The sequence below is a fragment of the Urocitellus parryii genome, chromosome 11, assembly GCF_045843805.1.
Source record: "Urocitellus parryii isolate mUroPar1 chromosome 11, mUroPar1.hap1, whole genome shotgun sequence".
Lineage (NCBI taxonomy): Eukaryota > Metazoa > Chordata > Mammalia > Rodentia > Sciuridae > Urocitellus > Urocitellus parryii.
The window spans coordinates 20,182,574-20,201,385 of NC_135541.1; the positions used below are offsets into that span (position 1 = coordinate 20,182,574).

General features: G+C 37.1%; 1 protein-coding gene across 4 annotated transcripts in view; it reads left to right on the top strand.

Moving 5' to 3' along the window:
- S100pbp (S100P binding protein) overlaps window positions 1-18,080 on the top strand; it is a 41,627-nt gene extending 23,547 nt beyond the window's left edge. For 3 of the 4 annotated variants that reach the window (XM_026406802.2, XM_026406804.2, XM_026406803.2), the window contains 2 exons: window positions 13,093-13,153; window positions 15,370-18,080. In XM_026406802.2, the coding sequence (XP_026262587.1) occupies window positions 13,093-13,153; window positions 15,370-15,508 (200 nt within the window). In that variant the 3' untranslated portion in view covers window positions 15,509-18,080. The remainder of the gene's footprint in view (window positions 1-13,092; window positions 13,154-15,369) is intronic. The other variant, XM_026406805.1, reaches the window with a different exon arrangement.
- The last annotated feature ends 732 nt before the right edge of the window (window positions 18,081-18,812 follow it).

The following is an 18,812-nucleotide window of genomic DNA, read 5'->3' on the forward strand; positions in this document are numbered from 1 at the left end:
CATTTTAAGTGTACATTTTGGTAAGTTTTGACACATGTATGCACCTGTGAAGTTAACCACAATAATCAAGATTGGTAGAATGTTGCCTCCCTATTCTCCCTGAAATTTCCTGTGTTCTCCAAGTTTATCACTCTGGTCCCTGTCTCCACCCTAGCACTGGGAAAGCATTGATTTTTTTTTTTTTTCCTTTGTTCCCCTATAGTTTAGATTTGTCTTTTCTAGAATTTTATATAAATGGGATCATACAGTAAGTTTTCTTTTGTGTCTGGTTTATCTTACTTGGGACAATGTTTTTGAGATTTATCCATGTTTGTTTTTCCATTGCTGGGGATGGAACCTAGAGCCTCAAGCATGCAAACCAAGTCCTCTATCACTGAACTATACCCCCAGTCTAGTGGTTCTTTACTTTTACTGCTGAATTTTCTATTTTCCTGTTTTAATGTGCCACAGTTTAATCTGGTTACATGTTGATGAATATTTGTGTTAGTTGTGTTTGGCTATTATTAATAAAGAATCTATGAACATTCCTACATGAGTTTTCGTGTCTACGTGTGTCTTCATTTCTTAAGTTAAATAATTAGAATTACTAATTTATATATAGTTTCATTTTACAAGAACTGCTAAACAATTTTTTCAAAGTTTTTTTATACAAATTTTTGTGACTTTTATAAAGACTTAGGGGATATTTTGTTTCTTTTCTTTTTTGGCATATGGATATCCAGTTGTCCTAGACCATTTATTAAAAGAATAATCTTCAAGACATTGTGGCACAGACCTATAATCCCAGTGGCTTCAGAGGCTGAGGCAGGAAGATTGCAAGTTCAAAGCCAGCCTCAGCAATTTAGTGAGGCCCTAAGCAATTTAGTGAGACCCTGTCTCAAAATAATAAATAAAAAGGGTTGGGGAATAAATAAAATAATAACAAAGGTTGGCTCAGTGATTAAGCACCCCTGGGTTCAATATCTGGTACTAAAAAAAAAAAAAGATCCTTTTTTTAGCTGGGTTCAGTAGCAAATGCCTGTAATCCCAGTAATTTGGGAGGCTGAGACAGGAATATCACAAATTTGAGGCCAGCCTCAGCAAATTAGCAAGGCCCTCAGCAACTTAGTAAGACTCTTTCTCAAGATAAAAAATAAAAAAGACTGGGCATGTAGCTCATTGGTAAAGTGCCTCTTGGTTAAATGCCTGGTATGCCGGGTGTGGTGGTGCATGTGTGTAATACCAAGTGTTTGGGGAGGCTGAGGCAGGGGGATTTCAAGTTTAAAGCCAACCTCACCAACTTTGCAAGGCCCTAAACAACTTAGTGAGACCCTGTCTCTAAATAAATACAAAAAAAGACTGAGTGGTTGAGTGTCCCTGAGTTCAATCCCTGATACAAACAAAAACCAAAACCTATCCTGTCCATAGGTTTATATCTGAATTATCTGTTCTGTTCCATTGATACATATGCCTGTTCTTTTGCTAGTATCACACTCTTGATTACCAGAACTTCATATTAAATCTTGAAATTGTTTTAGTCCTTTGGATTTCCATTCTTGTTACGAATCCGCTCATCATTTTGTTTGAAATACTGGGTATTTCATTGCTATTGTTGTGAATCTATAAATCAGTTTTGGGAGAATTGACATAACAATATTGAACTGTGAACGAGATATATTTCTCCATTTATGCATGCATTTAATTTTTTAATTTTTAATTTTATTCTAATCAGTTATATACATAACAGCAGAATGATCTTCTGTTCATTGTACACAAACAGAGCACAATTTTTGACTTCTCTGATTTTACCCAAAGTAGGGTTCAACACCATTTGTGCAATCATACGTGTACCTAGGGTAATGATGTTCATCCCCTTCCACCATCTTTCCTACCCCCATGACCCCTCCCCCGCTGCACTTAATTTCTCTTAGCAGTGTTGAACAGGTCTTAACATGTGTCTTGCTAAATTTATTCATGAGTATTATTTGTTTTGTATGTGGTGCTGAGAATCACTGAAACCCAGTGCATCACTCATGCTAGGCAAGTGCCCTACCATTGAGCCCTAGCCCCTGTAAATAATATTTTTTAAAGTTTCTATTTCCAGTTGATTATTGCTAGTATACAGAAATTTAATTGATTTTTTTTTTACTTTATATTATACAAACCATACTAAATTTTTCTTCTACTTTTAAGAGATTTTTCAGCATTTGGTATGTTACCTATAACATTGGTATATTATCTGTAAATAAAGGTAGTTTCTCTCTTTCTAGTTTATAAGCCTTTTTTCTTGTCTTATTGTATTGGCTAGAATCTCTAGTACATTAAGCATGATATTAGCTATAAGTTTATTATAAGTGCCCTTTATTGGGTTGAGGAAACCCCTTTCTACCCTTCTGTTTGTAGAGCTTGTTTGTTTGTTTGTTTTAATACATCTTTTTTTTTTTTTTAGAGAGAGAGAATTTTTTAATATTTATTTTTTAGTTTTTGGCGGACACAACATCTTTGTACGTGGTGCTGAGGATCGAACCCGGGCCGCACGCATGCCAGGCGAGCGCTCTACTGCTTGAGCCACATCCCCAGCCCCTGTTTTAATACATCTTTGTTTATTTTTATGTGGTGTTGAGGAGTAAACCCAGTGCTTCACATGTGCAAGGCAAGCACTCTGCCACTGAGCCAACAACTCCAGCCCTATTTATAGAATTTTTATTTGTGATTTTTTTATCATGAATGAGTGGTTAATTTTGTCAGGTACATTTTTTTCTGCATTTATTTAGAAGGTCATAATAGTGTTTTTCCTTTATTCTGTGTACCTTACAGTTTTTGAGTTTTTAATTATTAGGCTAACTTGCATTCATGGGATTAACTCAGGTGTTTTTTTGGGGGGGTACTGGGGATTTAATTTAGGGGTACTTGACCACTGAGCCACATCCCCAGCCCTATTTTGTATTTTATTTAAAGACAGGGTCTCACTCACTGAGTTGCTTAGCATCTCACCATTGCTGAAGTTGGCTGTGAACTCTCAATCCTCCTGCCTCAGCCTTCTGAGCCGCTGGGATTACAGGCATGCACTACTGTGTTCAGAACTCACTTGGTTTTAATGAATTGTCCTGAATTCACTTTGCTAATACTTTTTGTTTGTTTGTTCGTTCGTTCGTTCATTCATTCATTCATACATTTCAGTACTAGGAATTTCAGTACTAGGAATTAAACTCAGGGATGTTCTACCACTGAGCTACATCCCCTATCCTTTTTATTTTTTTGTTTTGAGATGTGGGGACTTGGCTAAATTGTTCAAGCTAACAACTTCCAATCCTCTTGCCTCAACTTCCTGTTAGCTGGGATTACAGGCATGTACCACCATACCTGGCTTGCTAATAGCTTTTATAAAAGGAATTTTGTTATTGATTTTGAGGAGCATTCGTCTTTAGTTTTTGTCTGCTTTAAGTGTTATGGTAATTCTGGCTTTTTATTTTTTGGTACCAGGGATTAAACCCAGGGGCTTTAATCACTGAGCCACATCCCCAGCCCTTTTATTTTTTCTTTAGAGACGGGGTCTCACTAAGTTGCTTAGGTCTTCACAAAGTTGCTGAGGCTGGCTTTGAACCTGTGATCCTCCTACCTCAGCCTCCTGAGCTGCTGGGCATTACATGTGTGTGCCACTGTACCCAACCCTATAGTATGTAATAAAAGAGGGGTGTTCATATCTTTGACACTAATTGTGGCTTTGTATCTTCTCTTAGTTCTGCCAGTCCCCACCCTCCTACCCCACCCCCACCCCCAGTGCTGGGGATGGAACCCAGGGCCTTGTACATGCCAGGCAAGCATTCTGCCTCTGAGCTGCACCTCCAGCTCCTCCTCATGTATTTGAAACTGTGCTATTGGATGCATATACATTTAGAACACTTACATGGTCTTGATAAATTGATCCCTTTATTATGATGAACTATTTCTTTTTACCTCTGTCTTATTCATTGTTTGATAGTCTACATTGAAATTAACATAGCCATTCCTGCTTTCTTTTGATTAACATTTGCATGATATGTGTTTTCATCATTTTACCCTGTGCCTTTAAGCATAGCTTATACACAGTTTATAGCTGGGTCTGTTATCTTTTAAAATATATACAATCTCAGTTTTTTAACTGGAATTTTAGTCCACATTTAGTGGTTATCTAATATGGTTGGTATTAAAACTACCATCTTGCTACATTTTTTTTCTGTGTATTCTTTATATTTTATTTCATCATTTCCTAGCTCTCTTTATTTTTGAGTACTCCATTTTATCTCCACATTTCCCTTACTACCTATACCTCTTTGTTGTAATTGTAGTGGTTGTTCTTAGGTAGTAGAGAAAAGCTTTTGGATTGAAGATATCAAGAGTATTTTGGTTTAGGTGGATAATATCTATACATAACCATATTAAAATTAGAATTAATAAATTATTAAAATATGAGTGCATTTTAAAATAACAATAGGCCCACTGCATGTTAATATATGTGATTTTATTTAAAAAACAAAACCCAAAAAACCTCTCCCTAAAAAGCTTTCTTAGCCTTTGTTCAATTGATATAATGTTGTGTCGTGTTATTTGTCAAGATCTTCACCTTACCTGAGATAAGGCTCTGCCTCTTATGTTATTCCATGTTAGAATGACAAAATAGGCTAGACTTGAACTCATTTAAAGTTATGTTCAGGGCTGGGGATGTGGCTCAAGCGGTAGCGCGCTCACCTGGCATGCGTGCAGCCCGGGTTCGATCCTCAGCACCACATACCAACAAAGATGTTGTGTCCACCGAGAACTAAAAAATAAATATTAAAAATTCTCTCTCTCTCTCTCCTCTCTCACTCTCTCTTTAAAAAATAAAAATAAAAAAAAAATAAATAAAGTTATGTTCAAAAAATCCATTTTTAAAATACACACAGAATGTACCAACCTTTTTATTTTGTCTATTTGTGTGGTACTGAGGATCGAACCCAGTGCCCCACGCAAGTGCTATACCACTGAGCCACAACCTCAGCCCCAAAAGATCAATTTTTTTTTAAATTTTCCTTTTTGGGGGGGGCTGGGGATGTGGCTCAAGTGGTAGCACGCTCGCCTGGCATGTGTGCGGCCCGGGTTCGATTCTCAGCACCACATACAAAGATGTTGTGTCCGCCGAAAACTAACTAAATATATACTCTCTCTCTTAAAAAAAAAAAAAGAAAATTCTCTCTCTCTCTCTCTCTCTCAGAGTCTGTCTCTCTCTCTTAAAAAAAATAAATTTTCCTTTTTTTTTAATTTTTGAAAATATTTTAAATAATTGTTAAATATTTTTGCATTAAAATTTATATAGAGCACAATTTTTCACATCTCTGGTTGTACACCAAAAGATTAATTTTTGTTTTTAAGATGACTGTGATCTCAATGGGATATAATATAACTAAGTAAAGGTTTAGGATTATTAAAAACAACAACAACAACAACACTTTCCATAGCTACTTGCGGTGGCACATCTGTAATCCCAGTGGCTTGGGAGGTTAGGCAGGAGGATTGCAAGTTCAAAGCCGGCCCATTTAGGGAGATTACATAAGAAAATTTTCAAGTATCTTTAATGTCTGACTTCACGAGACTGCAGATTTTTCTACATGATTGTGCAGATTGTGCATTCCCTAATATATCGTATAGCCTCTGGAAAATGCTACCATACACTTGTGAGATAATGCAAATGGAAAAGACAAATAACATCTTAGTTTTGTTATGAAAATAATTTTGACCTTTTGAATCCTCAGAAGGGTCTTGGGATCCCAGGGATATTTGGACACACTTTGACTGTTGCTCTGTGTTTGCAGTATGCATCTTTGACTTATCATAGTCTCTCTTTAAATAACATTACTTAACATATAATTTAAGGTCCTGAGAAGATATACTTCCAAGCTTACTTTTTTGTGTATGTGTTATTGTTTTTATACACTTTTTATACATATATTATACAGCTCTTCAATATTTTTTGCCATAATCAATTATCTTTTAATGTTTTATTATTGTATTACACCTATATATGATAGTGGCATTCATTAAGGAGTTTTTGGGTTTTTTTGAGATGACGTCTCTCTATGATACCCAGATTGGGCCTCAAAACTCCTGTGCTCAAGCCATCCTCTTGCCTTGCCTCAGCCTCCTAAGTAGCTTGGAATACAGGTACACATCACCACGCCTGGCTTAAAGACTATTTTATTTATTTATACATACATACATACATTCTACGGATTTAACCAGGGGTACTTTACCCCTGAGCTATATTCACAGCACTTTTTAATTTTTATTTTGAGGTATGATCTCAGTAAGTTGTTTTGGGCCTTGCCGAATTGCTGAGAATGGCCTCAAACTTGTAATCCTCCTGCCTCAGTCTCCAAGTCACTGGGATTACAGGTGTGTGTTACCTTGTCTAGCTTTTAAAAACTTTTTAAAATGGGAATAGTCCACTGTATTTGCTCACATATTTACCATTTCCAGTGCTTTTGATTTTGATCCCTTTTCTATAGACTCAAATTTCCATCTGGTATTATTTTCCTTTTGCCTGTGGAGTTCCTTTTTTTTGTGTGTGTGTGTGTGCAGGTCTATGGGTGGTATAGTCTCTTCTTTCTTGTATTTAGAAGTGTTGCTGGGGCAGTGGTGCAAACCTGTAATCCCAGCAACTATCAATTCCAGGCCAGCATTAGCAATTTAGTGAGAACTTGTCTCAAATAAAAAGGACTGGGAATATAGCTCAGTGTCAGAATGCCCCTGGGTTCAATCCCCAGTACCAAAAAACGGGGGGCGGGGGTAGTGTTTGTTTTGGGGGCTGGGGATGTAGCTCAGTGGTAAGACTGCTTGCCTCGAATGTGGAAGACCTTGGGTTGCCTCGAATGTGGAAGACCTTGGGTTTGATCCTTAGCATGGAAAAAAAAAAGTATTTTACAAACTGTAAAGTTTCACTCATCCCAATTGATCCCTCAGGGATCACATTCTGAATAGGATTTTTTAGTGTTATTTTGTGTTTGTTTTTTGTGGTACTGGGGATTGAACCCAGGGCCTTGTTCATGCTAGTAAGTGCTCTTCCACTAAATGCACCCCTGGTGCTTTTTATTTTATTATGAGACAAGGGTCTTGCTAAGTTACCCAGGCCAACTTGTAATTTTTGATCCTCTCCTCGGCCTCTTGAGAAGCAGGGATTATAAATGTGTGCCACCACATCCAGCTCTGAATAGATTTAACAAAATTGTTTTATATATTTTGCCCAGTTTCTAGTTTCTTACAGTGGGTGGTTAAATCGCCCATTCATTTTGACTAGAAGTGGAAGTCTTGTTTTGATTTTTATTGAAGATCATAAGCAGCAGTGGTTATATAAATTCTGATTCTGCATTTGCCAGGATTTCTGAGGACATTGTATATCGTTCAGTATCCCCTCTATAATATAGCACTTCAGCAATGAGCTGTATAATAGGTTTTTGTTTTTTTGTTTTGTTTTGTTTTTACTTTTTGCTTTGTGTGCAAAGAGAACCAGTCAAGATTTGTATCATTAGTTTTATTGAGGTAGAGTTGACATGTTTGCATTCCTGCTTTCTACTATTTTTTTTTCTTTTTATTCCTCCTATTTTGCTTTCTATTTATAAAAGCAGTAGTCTATGCCCCTGGATCAAATTTTTTCTCTTTCCTTCTTCATTCCCTTTTGTTCCCTTTTCTGTATTAGGTATTTTAGATTACATGAAGTAGAAATATTATAATTACTTTTAAATAACTGAGTTTGAAAGATTTACAAAAAAAAAAAAAAAAAGACTCTCAACAGCATAGACAGGCCTCAGTGAAAGGAATCAGCCATAGAGCCAAACTCCTTGTCCCCTCAGAAATGGGTGACTCTCTTTTCATATTTTCCCTAATTTGTCTCTATGGACAGAGCCTCTGCTGCTCTATTAGCTCTCTGTAGGGACGACTCTCCTAGAATCCTGGGTGCTATTCTTTCTCTCCTGCTCTTTCATCCTCTTTACTAAAGCTGACATTCCAAAGGAGAGTGTCTGATTCATTTAATGACCTGTTGTGCCAGGCCACCTTCTAGTCATTAGCAGTTGAGAGATACTCTGTTCTTTGATCATGTACCACACTTCACTAACTGGAGTCGTGGTACAAAGTATGCCAGCCTATAAAACTTTTGTAATAGCAGACACTCAGGATTATCCATTCTCCTCTCCTTATGATATAGTAATTCACTTTTTAATTTATTAAGAACAATTATTAAATTGACTTTTCCCTTAAACCAGTCAACTTTATAATTATAGATTAAGACTTGTATGAATTACTGATCTCATTCCTAAAATGTTGGGGGTAGTCATCTTAATTTTTATTCTTAGGCACAAAACAAAGGACAGTTTTCAGTACCTTTTAGCTGCAACTTAAAATAAACACATGATACTGATTGTTGGTCCAAGAAAGCCCATCTGTTAAGAGACTGTGAAGAGAAAATTTAAATGTTCCCATTCTTGTTAGCATCTCTAAATTTGGAGGAAGAAGAGGTTGAAGCTATGAGCTTAAATGAGGCTTTTGGATTTTCACCCCTACCTGGGTTTGAATTCTGGCTTTACCATTTCCTAGTGATAGATGATTATGTTTTCTAAACTTTATGGTTTACTCATGAATAGGAAAAAAATTAAAAAAAAAAAAAACACCATGGATGGAGGTGCGGTTGTGCCCCAGCAGTAGAGCACGTACTCTATGGGTTCGATCCTCAGCACCACATAAAAATAAATAAATAAAATAAAGGTATTGTGTCCAACTACAACTAAAACAACAACAATAATAAAATTGTATTTTTAAAAATCACTATGGGGGGATGTGGCTCAAGTGGTAGTGCGCTCGCCTAGCATGCATGAGCCACTGGCTTCGATTCTCAGCACAACATAAAATCAAAATAAAGATATTGTGTCCACCTAGAACTAAAAAAATATTTTTAAAAAAACACTATGGTTGTTAGACTTCAGTAATAGAATATCTGTAAAGCATTTAGCAGAGCCTGACATATAAGAAGTACTTAATATATTAGCCCATCATCTCTAGATCATTATGTCTTATTAATATAAGAGTTACTATAGTCTTAACAGTAAGCTCTTAGTGCAAATGAAAAAAAAAAAAAACCTAACATTTCTTTTTTTTTTGTTTTGTTTTGTTTTAAATTGGGAATTGAACCCAGGAGTACTTCACTAACCACTGAATTACATCCCCAGTTTCTTTTTCTTTCTTCGGTACCAGGGGTGCTTAGCCACAGAGCCACATCCAATCCTTTTTAATTTGAGACTAGGTCTTGTTAAGTTGCTTTTAGAGCCTTGTTAAATTGCTGAGGCTGGCTTTGAACTTGCAGTCCTCCAGCCTCAGCCTCCTTTTTCTCTGCCTATTATCTCTTTGTTTGTTTGTTTGTTTTTGTGGTGCTGGGGATTGAACCCAATGCCTCAAGCATGTGAGGCGGGCGCTCTACCACTGAGCCCCAGCCCAAGCCCTCTATTTATAATTTTTAGCAGTTTTGTCTGTGAGATGGGGAAACAAGATTGTTGGGGAAAAAAAAGTTAATGAAAAAAATATGTAAAGCACACAAGAGAATGCCTGATATGTGGTAAATAGGTATAAATTGCTATTGCTTGACATTGACTCCTAGCAGTTGAATATTTAAATAGCAGACTCCTGTGGCCAAATGGGCTAGTCTTTTCATTGTTGAATATAAATTTGTTTCTTTATAGCAAGTTTATAGTATACCTTGTCCCCACTCCCTGGGCAGTCTTGTAGAATCCAGATGTTAGAAATGAGTGAGCTGAAGGACATGGTCTACAAATAATCTGTGTTTTCATTTTGATGGACACAGAATTTCTGTTGCCAGCCCTCATTTGGTGGTGCTTTGACAGGAAAAATGTCTTGAAATTTTTACAAAACTGATTTTTTTCCCATTCCCACTGAAATGTCCTTTTTGGAAGATTAGAGGTGCTAGCAATGTGAGAGTAGGGTATAAGAAAGGCAATTTGAATTGAGACTTTGGGTTTTAGCTCAACAAATCCAGCAGGCAAGGAAATTTTAAAAGTTTTGAAAAGAGTCTTGCTGTTTGTTGAAGCTGGCCTGGAATCCCAGGCTCAAGTGATCTTGTCTCGGCTTTCCTAGTAAAACTAGGCATGCCCCACTGCCCCGAGCTCTGGCAAGGCATTTCCTAATCTGTCACTTCTTTTAAAGGGAAAACTCATTTTGGATTTATGTTCCTTTAAGGAGTAAGAGTAATATTTTCTTTCCATTTTTAGGTTAAATAGTCTTGTCAGTGTGTTTATTGATTATTTGCATTACTTGAGAATTGTCTATTCATGTCCTAAATCTTTTTGTGTGTGTGTGTGTGTGTGTGTGTGTGTGTGTGTTTGTGTGTGTGTTACTGGGGATTGAACTCAGGGCCTTGTGCATGCAAGGCAAACACTCTACCAACTGAGCTATATCCCCAGCCCTTAAATCTCTTTTTTTAGTGAAGACTTATCTTTGAAGGACACTAAACTTGAACCAAATGTTTTCTTCCCAATATTTTTCATTTTGTAAATTATCTTTCACCATTGATTATGCTTTTTTTTTTTTTTTTTAGCACCACAGAAACTTTATTTTTTCCTTGTACCAGGAGCACTCTACCACTGAGCTACATTCCCAGTTCCTTTTTTTTTTTTTTTTTTTTAATTTTGAGAGATGGAGGCTGGGGATGTGGCTCAGTGGTAAAGTGCTTGCCTAGCATGCTTGAGGCCCTGGGTTCAAGTCCCCAAGCACCAAAAAAAAATTTTTTTTTTTTTTTTTTTTGAGAGAGGGTTTTACTAAGTTACATAAGCTGGCCTCCAACTTAAGATCCTCCTACTCAGCCTCCCCAGTCATGAGGATTACAGGTGTATGCCATCAGGTCCACCTGACACATAAAAATTACAGGACTGGGGTTGTAGCTCAGTAGGGGCGTACTTGCCTAGCATGTGTGAGGAACTGGGTTCAATTCTTAGCACTGCATATAAATAAATAAAATTTTCCATATTAGTGAGGTACCATGGTAATGTTTTACTACATTGCTGCACAGAAACTTTTGATTTTAATGTAATAAGTTTATAAATTTTTTTCTGAAAAATACTATCTCATATGGTTAGAAAAAATTTCTGGTGTTATAAAGCATATCATATAGTTCACATGTAGATGGGTCCATTTAATAAACATTTTTCCTTATAAATAGAAGATGATTATCAAAGGGTTTGAAGAGTCTCTTCAAGTTAACATAAGCCTGAGGTTCTAACTCCATAACAATAGTTGGCAAGCCAGTCAAGTTCTTTACCACTAAGCTACATCCCCAGCTGTGCTAGGTCTTTTATGTACAGTATTCTCAGTACTCAACTTCAAACTAAATAGTATTATTGTCTGCTTTTGGTAAATGAGTAAAGTGAGGCTCAAAGAAGTAAAATGGTGCTGGGGTATAATTCCGTTGGTTGAGTGCTTGCCTAGCATTCACAAGGCCCTGGTTCAATCCCTAGCACCACCAAAAATAAAAGAAGTAGTAAAATGATTTGCTTAGAGTCACAAAGCTAGTTAGTGGTTGGATTAGAATTTTAACTCAAGCTGGTGCCGTGGTGCACACCTGTGATCCCCAGTAGCTCTGGAGGCCAAGACAGGAGGATCTATAGCTCAAAACCAACCTCAGCAAAAAGTGAGGTTCTAAGAAACTCAGTGAGACCCTGTCTCTAAATACAAAATATGGCTGGGGGTGATGTGGCTCAGTGGTCAAGTCAAGTGCCCCTGAATTAAATCCCTCGTACCAAAAAAAAAAAAAAAAAAAAAAAAAAAAAAATTTTAACTCAAGTCTGCCTAATTTCAAAGTATATATTTTTTCTACAGAGCTTTGCTTGAAATTTCAAATATACTGATCCTAAAAGTTAAATTTTATCTTTACTAGAATTTGAGAAGATAGTCTGTAGCCTAAATTGCTCTTGGTACCTGAAAGAGTAATAGCAAAGATAATGAGAAATATGTAAACTAGGTCTTCATTGTCTAGGATGGTGGTTTTCAGAGTGGGGTTCTCAGACCAGTAGTATCAGCAACTCTGAGAATATTTCAGGAATGTGTATCCTTAGGCCCTATCCCAGATCTACATAATCAAAAATGGATATATACCATCAATCTGTCTTAAAACCCATCCAATTTGATATAAGTCATATTAAAATTTGAGAGTCATTGGTCTAGAGAAATTAGGCTAAAATCTCAACAAGCAGAAATAAAATACTAAGTCTTAGCCCTTAAGTGCAAAACTAGCATTATCACATATTGGCAAGAACACGATGTCACATGGGAGCTAGTCGAATGAGTAAGCATTTATGGCTAATATATCTCCCTGAACTACAACTTCCCATCTCTGAAATGATGTTAATAACATCTCTAAGATTTTTTTTTTACATTTTTAATTTTAATATAATAAGTTTATAAATGTGCCTAGTACATTGCCAGACTCCCAGGTATTTTAGAAATTGTCTCTAGCAATTTTTCTTGTTAGCAAGGAGCACCCACCTCCATCTGTTCTAAACTCCTCTTGCTACTTGAATGTTTTTTGCTATCTTTTTGTCTCTGGACCTTGTATTAGCTCTTTCTTTTGATACCCAACCTCCTACTCTTTACCTCACTAATTTCTATACATCCTTCAGATCCCTGTTACGGTTTACTTCCCTTGGATAGGCTTTCCCTTATCCCCACTTCCCAGTCTCAGTAGCAGCCTATATTTCTTCTATCATTTTATTTATCACACTGTTTTAGAATCACCTGTCTCCTGTATAAACTTCACTGAAGGCAGGTACAGTGTCTTGTTCATGCCATATTCCTATGGACCAATTCCTTATGTATTGCAGGAGGTAATAAATATTGAATGAATGAATAGTGGCTGCCATTGCTGCTTCACCATCATCATCTAAGAGCAAGCTCCCTACTCTGGCTTGTAGCTTTTGTGTCAACTGCTTGTGATAATCACAAGGAGATATTATTGGGACCGGTGCCTGTTTTCTCTCCCTAAAAATAATTACTTTGATCTAGGCTGACATAGTAGTTCCTAACCATGATCCCTCTGTATCACAGGTACCTCGGGGGAGCTGTATGCTTTGATGAATCGGCAGCATCCTTCGGATCTCACCATGCGGTGAGTGGGTAATTAGAGGGAAGAAAAGGGTAAAACTTGGCTGCAAGGGGAATGTGGTGGGGAGCTGGGGTTGTAATTGTTGGGGTTGTCATTTCAGAGGTGGAAAATGAAACCTTGCAGTAGAATGAAATAAGAACTATACTGAATTTCAGGGAACCTGGGTTCTAATACTAGCTTAGCAATATTTAACTAGCTGTGTGATTTTGAACAAGTCACTTCACTTCTTTAGTCATCAGTAGATGTTGGACTAATTGATGTCAAAAGATCTTTCTAGTTCCAAAATCTGGATTCTTGATGCAGTGCAGCTTTACAAATTGATTTCAGTCACTCACAAACCTTAGAGTCATCTTTGACTCCTATTTCTTCCCTTATTAAATCCATTAGCAAATCCTATTGGCTCTATGTACATATCGAAAATCTGACCATTTCACCTGGATTATTGCAAGAATCCTAAATATTTCCCTTTTTACCTGGGCACAGTAGCACATATCTGTAATCTCAGTGGCTCGGAGGCTGAGGCAGGAGGATCAACTGAGTTCAAAGCCAACCTCAACAATTTAGTGAGGCATAAGCAACTCAGTGAGACCCTGTCTCTAATAAAATACAAAATAGAGCTAGGGATGTGGCTCAGAGGTCCCTGAGCTCAATCCCTGGTACCCAAATAAGATAAAATAAAATTTCCCTTCTTCTGCCCTTGCCTGTCTACTGTTCTCAAACTCAGCAGCCAGAGAATATGAATAAAATTCTCTTTAAATAATAAATTTCTCTGCTTTGCTTGATAACTTCTCATATTCTATCTTCCCATCCTCACAGTCCTCTCCAAAGGCCTATGTGCCTTGGCCTAAGCTCTCCAACCTCATCACCTACTACTCTTGCTGTTGCTCACTCTGTTCTGATTACACTGCTTTCTTTTTGTTTTTAAATGTCAGAAATGTTTTCCCTTCAGGGCCTATACTCGTGTTTCCTCTATAGTTGTCAAAATCATAGCGTTTCTCAAAAATCAAGGCAGTGTTGGGCTCAAGGTGTAGCTCAAGTGATAGAGTGCTTGCTTAGCATGTGCAAGGCCTTGCTTAGCATGTGCTGGGGCAAAACAACAACACCAAAAATATATGCAGTGTACTTGTTACTAAATAAATTTTGGAGTCAGATGTGAATTCAGATCCAAGCTCTTTTCTTTACCGTACTATATGACCTTGCACAACTTAACATGAGGCTTAGTTTCCTTACTTGTACAGGAATTAAATGAGAATACTTTCCCAGAGGATTTCAGTAGCATTCAGTGAAATGAGGTATTTAAAGAATTCAGCAAGTACTTGCATATAGTGACAGGTAAACATCAGGTACAGATGTCTAGGTCATGACTCCAAGGATTCTAAGTCATTAAGTTGAGGAAAGAAGAGTTAAGAATTTACATCTTTTTAAATCATTTGCTAGGTGGTTATTAGTACAGTTTTGGAGTTGAGATTGGGGTCAGATTATCTCAGTCTTAGAATCCTCACCCAGCACATGACTAAAGGAGACTCTCAGAAAACTTTATTGTGAACTGGGTGTAGTGGCTCCAATCTCCCTTTGGAGGCTGAGACAAAAGGATTGCAAGTTTGAGACCAGCCTCAACAATTTAACAAGTCCCTGTCTAAAAATAAAAATTAAAAGGGTTGAGGATGTGGCTAAATGGTAAAGTGCCACTGGATTCGGTCTCCAGTACTGGAAGAAGAAAGAAAGAAATTTTGAGTCTGTGCTTGTAGTTATTCAGTCTCTAAACTTGCGATGTAAAACTCACATTATGACTTACCTTCTCTGGGAATTTTATTCTAATTTTAACTGCTGTGTCCTGAGCAACCTTGCAACCTTGAGCTATGTGACAGTGAGATCCTGTTAGAGGTACAGGTCTGATGCAAGCAATGAAATACTTCTGGAGGAAGTAAATTTTTTAAACACTATTATATATTAGTTTTCCTTGGAACATTATATATGTGGCACATCCCACCACAATACCTATGTGGGAATTAGGTAGCTTTGAAAGTTGGAAGGAAATAGTACTTATAATGTGGCTTTTATATAATTAAAATAGTATAAAATCTCTAAAATTATGAGAATCAAAATATAAAATTAATTTCTGATGAAGTTAAAATATTCTTAAAATAGTTGTGCTGGCTTTTTTTATATGTAGCCATTTCAGCTAAAATATTCTTCCTGTTTTTATTCTCTCTTGGTAGAAATTACGCCCGGTTCCGACAGAAACCTCTGCAAAGATACAGTCTGAATCAGTGGGTTGACAGGAACAAACGAAGCCACCATCGGTTCCAACGTCTCCCTGACTTGTACAGTCCATTTGTCTCATCACATCAGCAATGAAAGTCCCTATCCAGGGTCCTGTCCAGAGCAGCATCTCATTTTCTTCTGCTGTTTTTTGCTTCATATATTTTGAATTTATTTTTCACAAGATTTTTATTTAAAGAACTTGTCACCTTTTGGAAATACTTATTGCTGACTTGAATTTTTTTTTTTTGTATGAAGACACTCCTGATTTTGTGTGCCTGTCTGTGTATTGTGTATAAGCAGTGTTAAGGTGATATATATTTTTTTAATTTTTTATTTAAGTTGAAGGTGGCTGCCTCCTGAAAGCCAACATGAAGCTAAAATACCCAGGCTTAATAAAACACCCACCTGTATACAGGCAGAGGTGAAGTCTACTTCTGGTGCCCCAAAGAAGTCAATCTTTTAATCTACTGTAAGGAATAGGTTCTTTACCAGGCTATGTGCCAGTGTTAATTATTGTTGATGACTTGTGAATGGATATATGTCACTTTTTACAATCCCTCTTTTTAAATTTGAATCTCTGAATACCTGTCAGTATTTTAAAGTTGGCAATTCAGGACATTCTAAGTAGAATAGAATAGGAGAAAAATCCTGTTAAAGGATAAATTGAAAATGTAAATCCTTTCCTTTCTGTACCTATTAGCTACTCTTCTCCTTCCCATGTTGGGGTGTCGGGGATAGAACCCAGGGCTTTGCACATGCTAGGCAAGCACTCTACCACTGAGCTACAGCCCCAGCCCAGTTTTTATTATTATTTTTTGATTTTTCATTCTGTTAAACTTATTTTGCACATAGTGTTTACAAATCTTATACATCTTAACTCTGACAGAATACTGCTGACTAACCTCTGTTAAATACCTTGTGGTCTTGTGACTGTCTTCTGTCCTCCTTCAAGGATTTTCCTTTTTTTTTGTCCCTCACCCCCAGTGACCACTTTGCTCTCTAGGGTTCTTAAAGCAGTATTTATATATCCTTTTTGACATGGTTATGTCTCTTTTGAACGGCCTCCTTGCTCTCTTTATTGAAGAGCTGCCCAATGTCATTGAGATGTCAGTTGGTCTTTAGTTTCATCTGCTGAATCCTAACTTTATGAGTACTAGCCAAGGAGCCTTCCTCCTGTGGGAGATACTTTGGAATTATTACTTGTTTCCATTATTGGTTAACAGGTGCCTTTAGACCCTGAATGTTACCATCTCCTCTTTTTTCAGGCCTGGATGTATACCTTCACATAACTATTCAAGTGGGTCTAATGGTATTGTGATTGAGCATGTGCACAAAAGCATTACCTGGTCATAAGGTTTGGTGTTCTAACCAAAGCTGACAGACTTTGTGCATCTGTCTTAATGGACATCTTAGAAATTTGCTATTCTCTCTTTACAGACAGCTCTAGACATTATTTTAGGAAGTTTTGCAGTCTGGCATTCATGCTGCTGCTGTTCACTCTGTGAAAGTTGTTCATAGTTGCTGTAGCCTCTCTGGTTGTATTGTTTTATCAGCCCCATATTTGTATGTGAGTAACCCATCTTAAACATTCTACCCACTTTAGAAATGGACTTGGGAGAAGATTAGTCATTCAAGCCTCCAATAAATTTGGATAGATATCCCTAAGTGTTTACTGTTTTTAACCAATCAAGGACTCTCTTTTCCTTGGATGTTTGTTTTAGATTCTGGAAGTAAAATGCAATGAAGAAATTCCATTTAAAGGCAGTAGTCTAAATCTGTATTTCAGTTGGCATAATTGGCATTTACTTAACTGGTCACTTCTCCAGGATGTCCTAAATTAGCCTAATGGAGTGAGACATGCCAAACCCACTTTTGAGACCAAAGTTTTTAGTTAAAATTAAATATAGCTGGAATAGCTAGCATTGTAGCAGTCTAGTTCCCACAAACAACCCAGGAGTGAAAAGACAGCATTTTTGCTTAGGCAGAACTCTAAGATTCATATTCCTGTCCTGGTACTGGAGGGTTTACGACTGAATGTGTAATAGGAGCATTGCCTTTGCCAAATTAAATGAGTGACAGGTTAACTAGACAATGTGACAATCACATTTCCTCTTAGCTCATATAATTCTGTTTTTCCAAAGCTTTAGCAGCTTAATTAAATCTTTTGGACTGGGGGAGGAGAGAGTTGTTCTCTAGTGGTTAACATGGTATTCTTTAAGATATAAAAAAGCCAAAGAAAACTCATTATCTGGCATATTTGCCTTAAAGATGGTAGTGGGTAGAATCTGGAGTTTTAATCTTTTCAGAGCTACAAATCTCTTGTATTTGGTGTTGCCCTCTAAGTCTAGTATTTCAGGTGGAATTCCTGCTGTATTTTTAAGTTTGAGTAATCTTTATGTGCATTTAACTGCCTACCTAACTTTCTTCATCCATGATGACATTATCACCACAGGGGGTCTTGACAAAGCAGAGTAAAAATGTGCTGTTTAAGTAGTTTACTTATAAGTAAGGAGCCTGAAATAACCTGTAGTTCTGCATCTAATACAGGCCCTGATTTACTTGCATTGTTGTCAGGATCAATTATGAAACTGAAGTTTTGGTGCCTCCTCTGTATCATGTTTTTTCCCTGTAGCAGTTGTGTTTAATGTCATTAAAAAGAAATAAAAGTTCTTGTCAGTGGCATATGTACTGTGGCCGTCTGTTGCGGGCTTTGGAGGAGGGTTATTTGCTTTCCTTTTTTGCGTAGGTAGATTAGTGGGATATGGGAAGGGGGTGGCATTTAATAGAATATGGTTCTGGGAAGGCAAGGGTGCTTTGCTCCTTTTTCTCTTGAGGGTAAATTACAGTGTTGAGAAAGGTGTCCCAGCAGTTAAGAAATGTTGAAAATGATTGGGATTTGCAGCTACGTATGATGCATGTCAGGAGCCTGACATAGGGAGAGCCTGAAATATCACTGTGCTGCTGTTTTTGCAGAAGGGGAAGATGGCTCAGCCCTCATCAGGCAGGCAGGATGCCTTGCTGATTTCCCATGGCTGTGTGGCTAGCTGGTATAGCTCTGCTTTTCCAGAGCTGGCACTGGTTAATGAAGAAGCCATACTACTCCATGACAGTCTCCCTTTGAAGATGTGAGAAACCAGAATCAATAGTACAAAATTGATGAATGTTATATATATATATATATATATATATATATATATATATATATATATATAATTTGTTATTGATGGACCTTTATTTATCTATTTTTTGGACCTTTATTTATCTATTTTTTTATATGTGTTGCCAAGAATCAAACCCAGTGCCTCACACATGCCAGACAAGCACTCTACCACTAAGCCACAACCCTAGCCCCTTGATGAGTGTTCTTAACCCAACTTTTCTAGAAACTGCTGCTCTA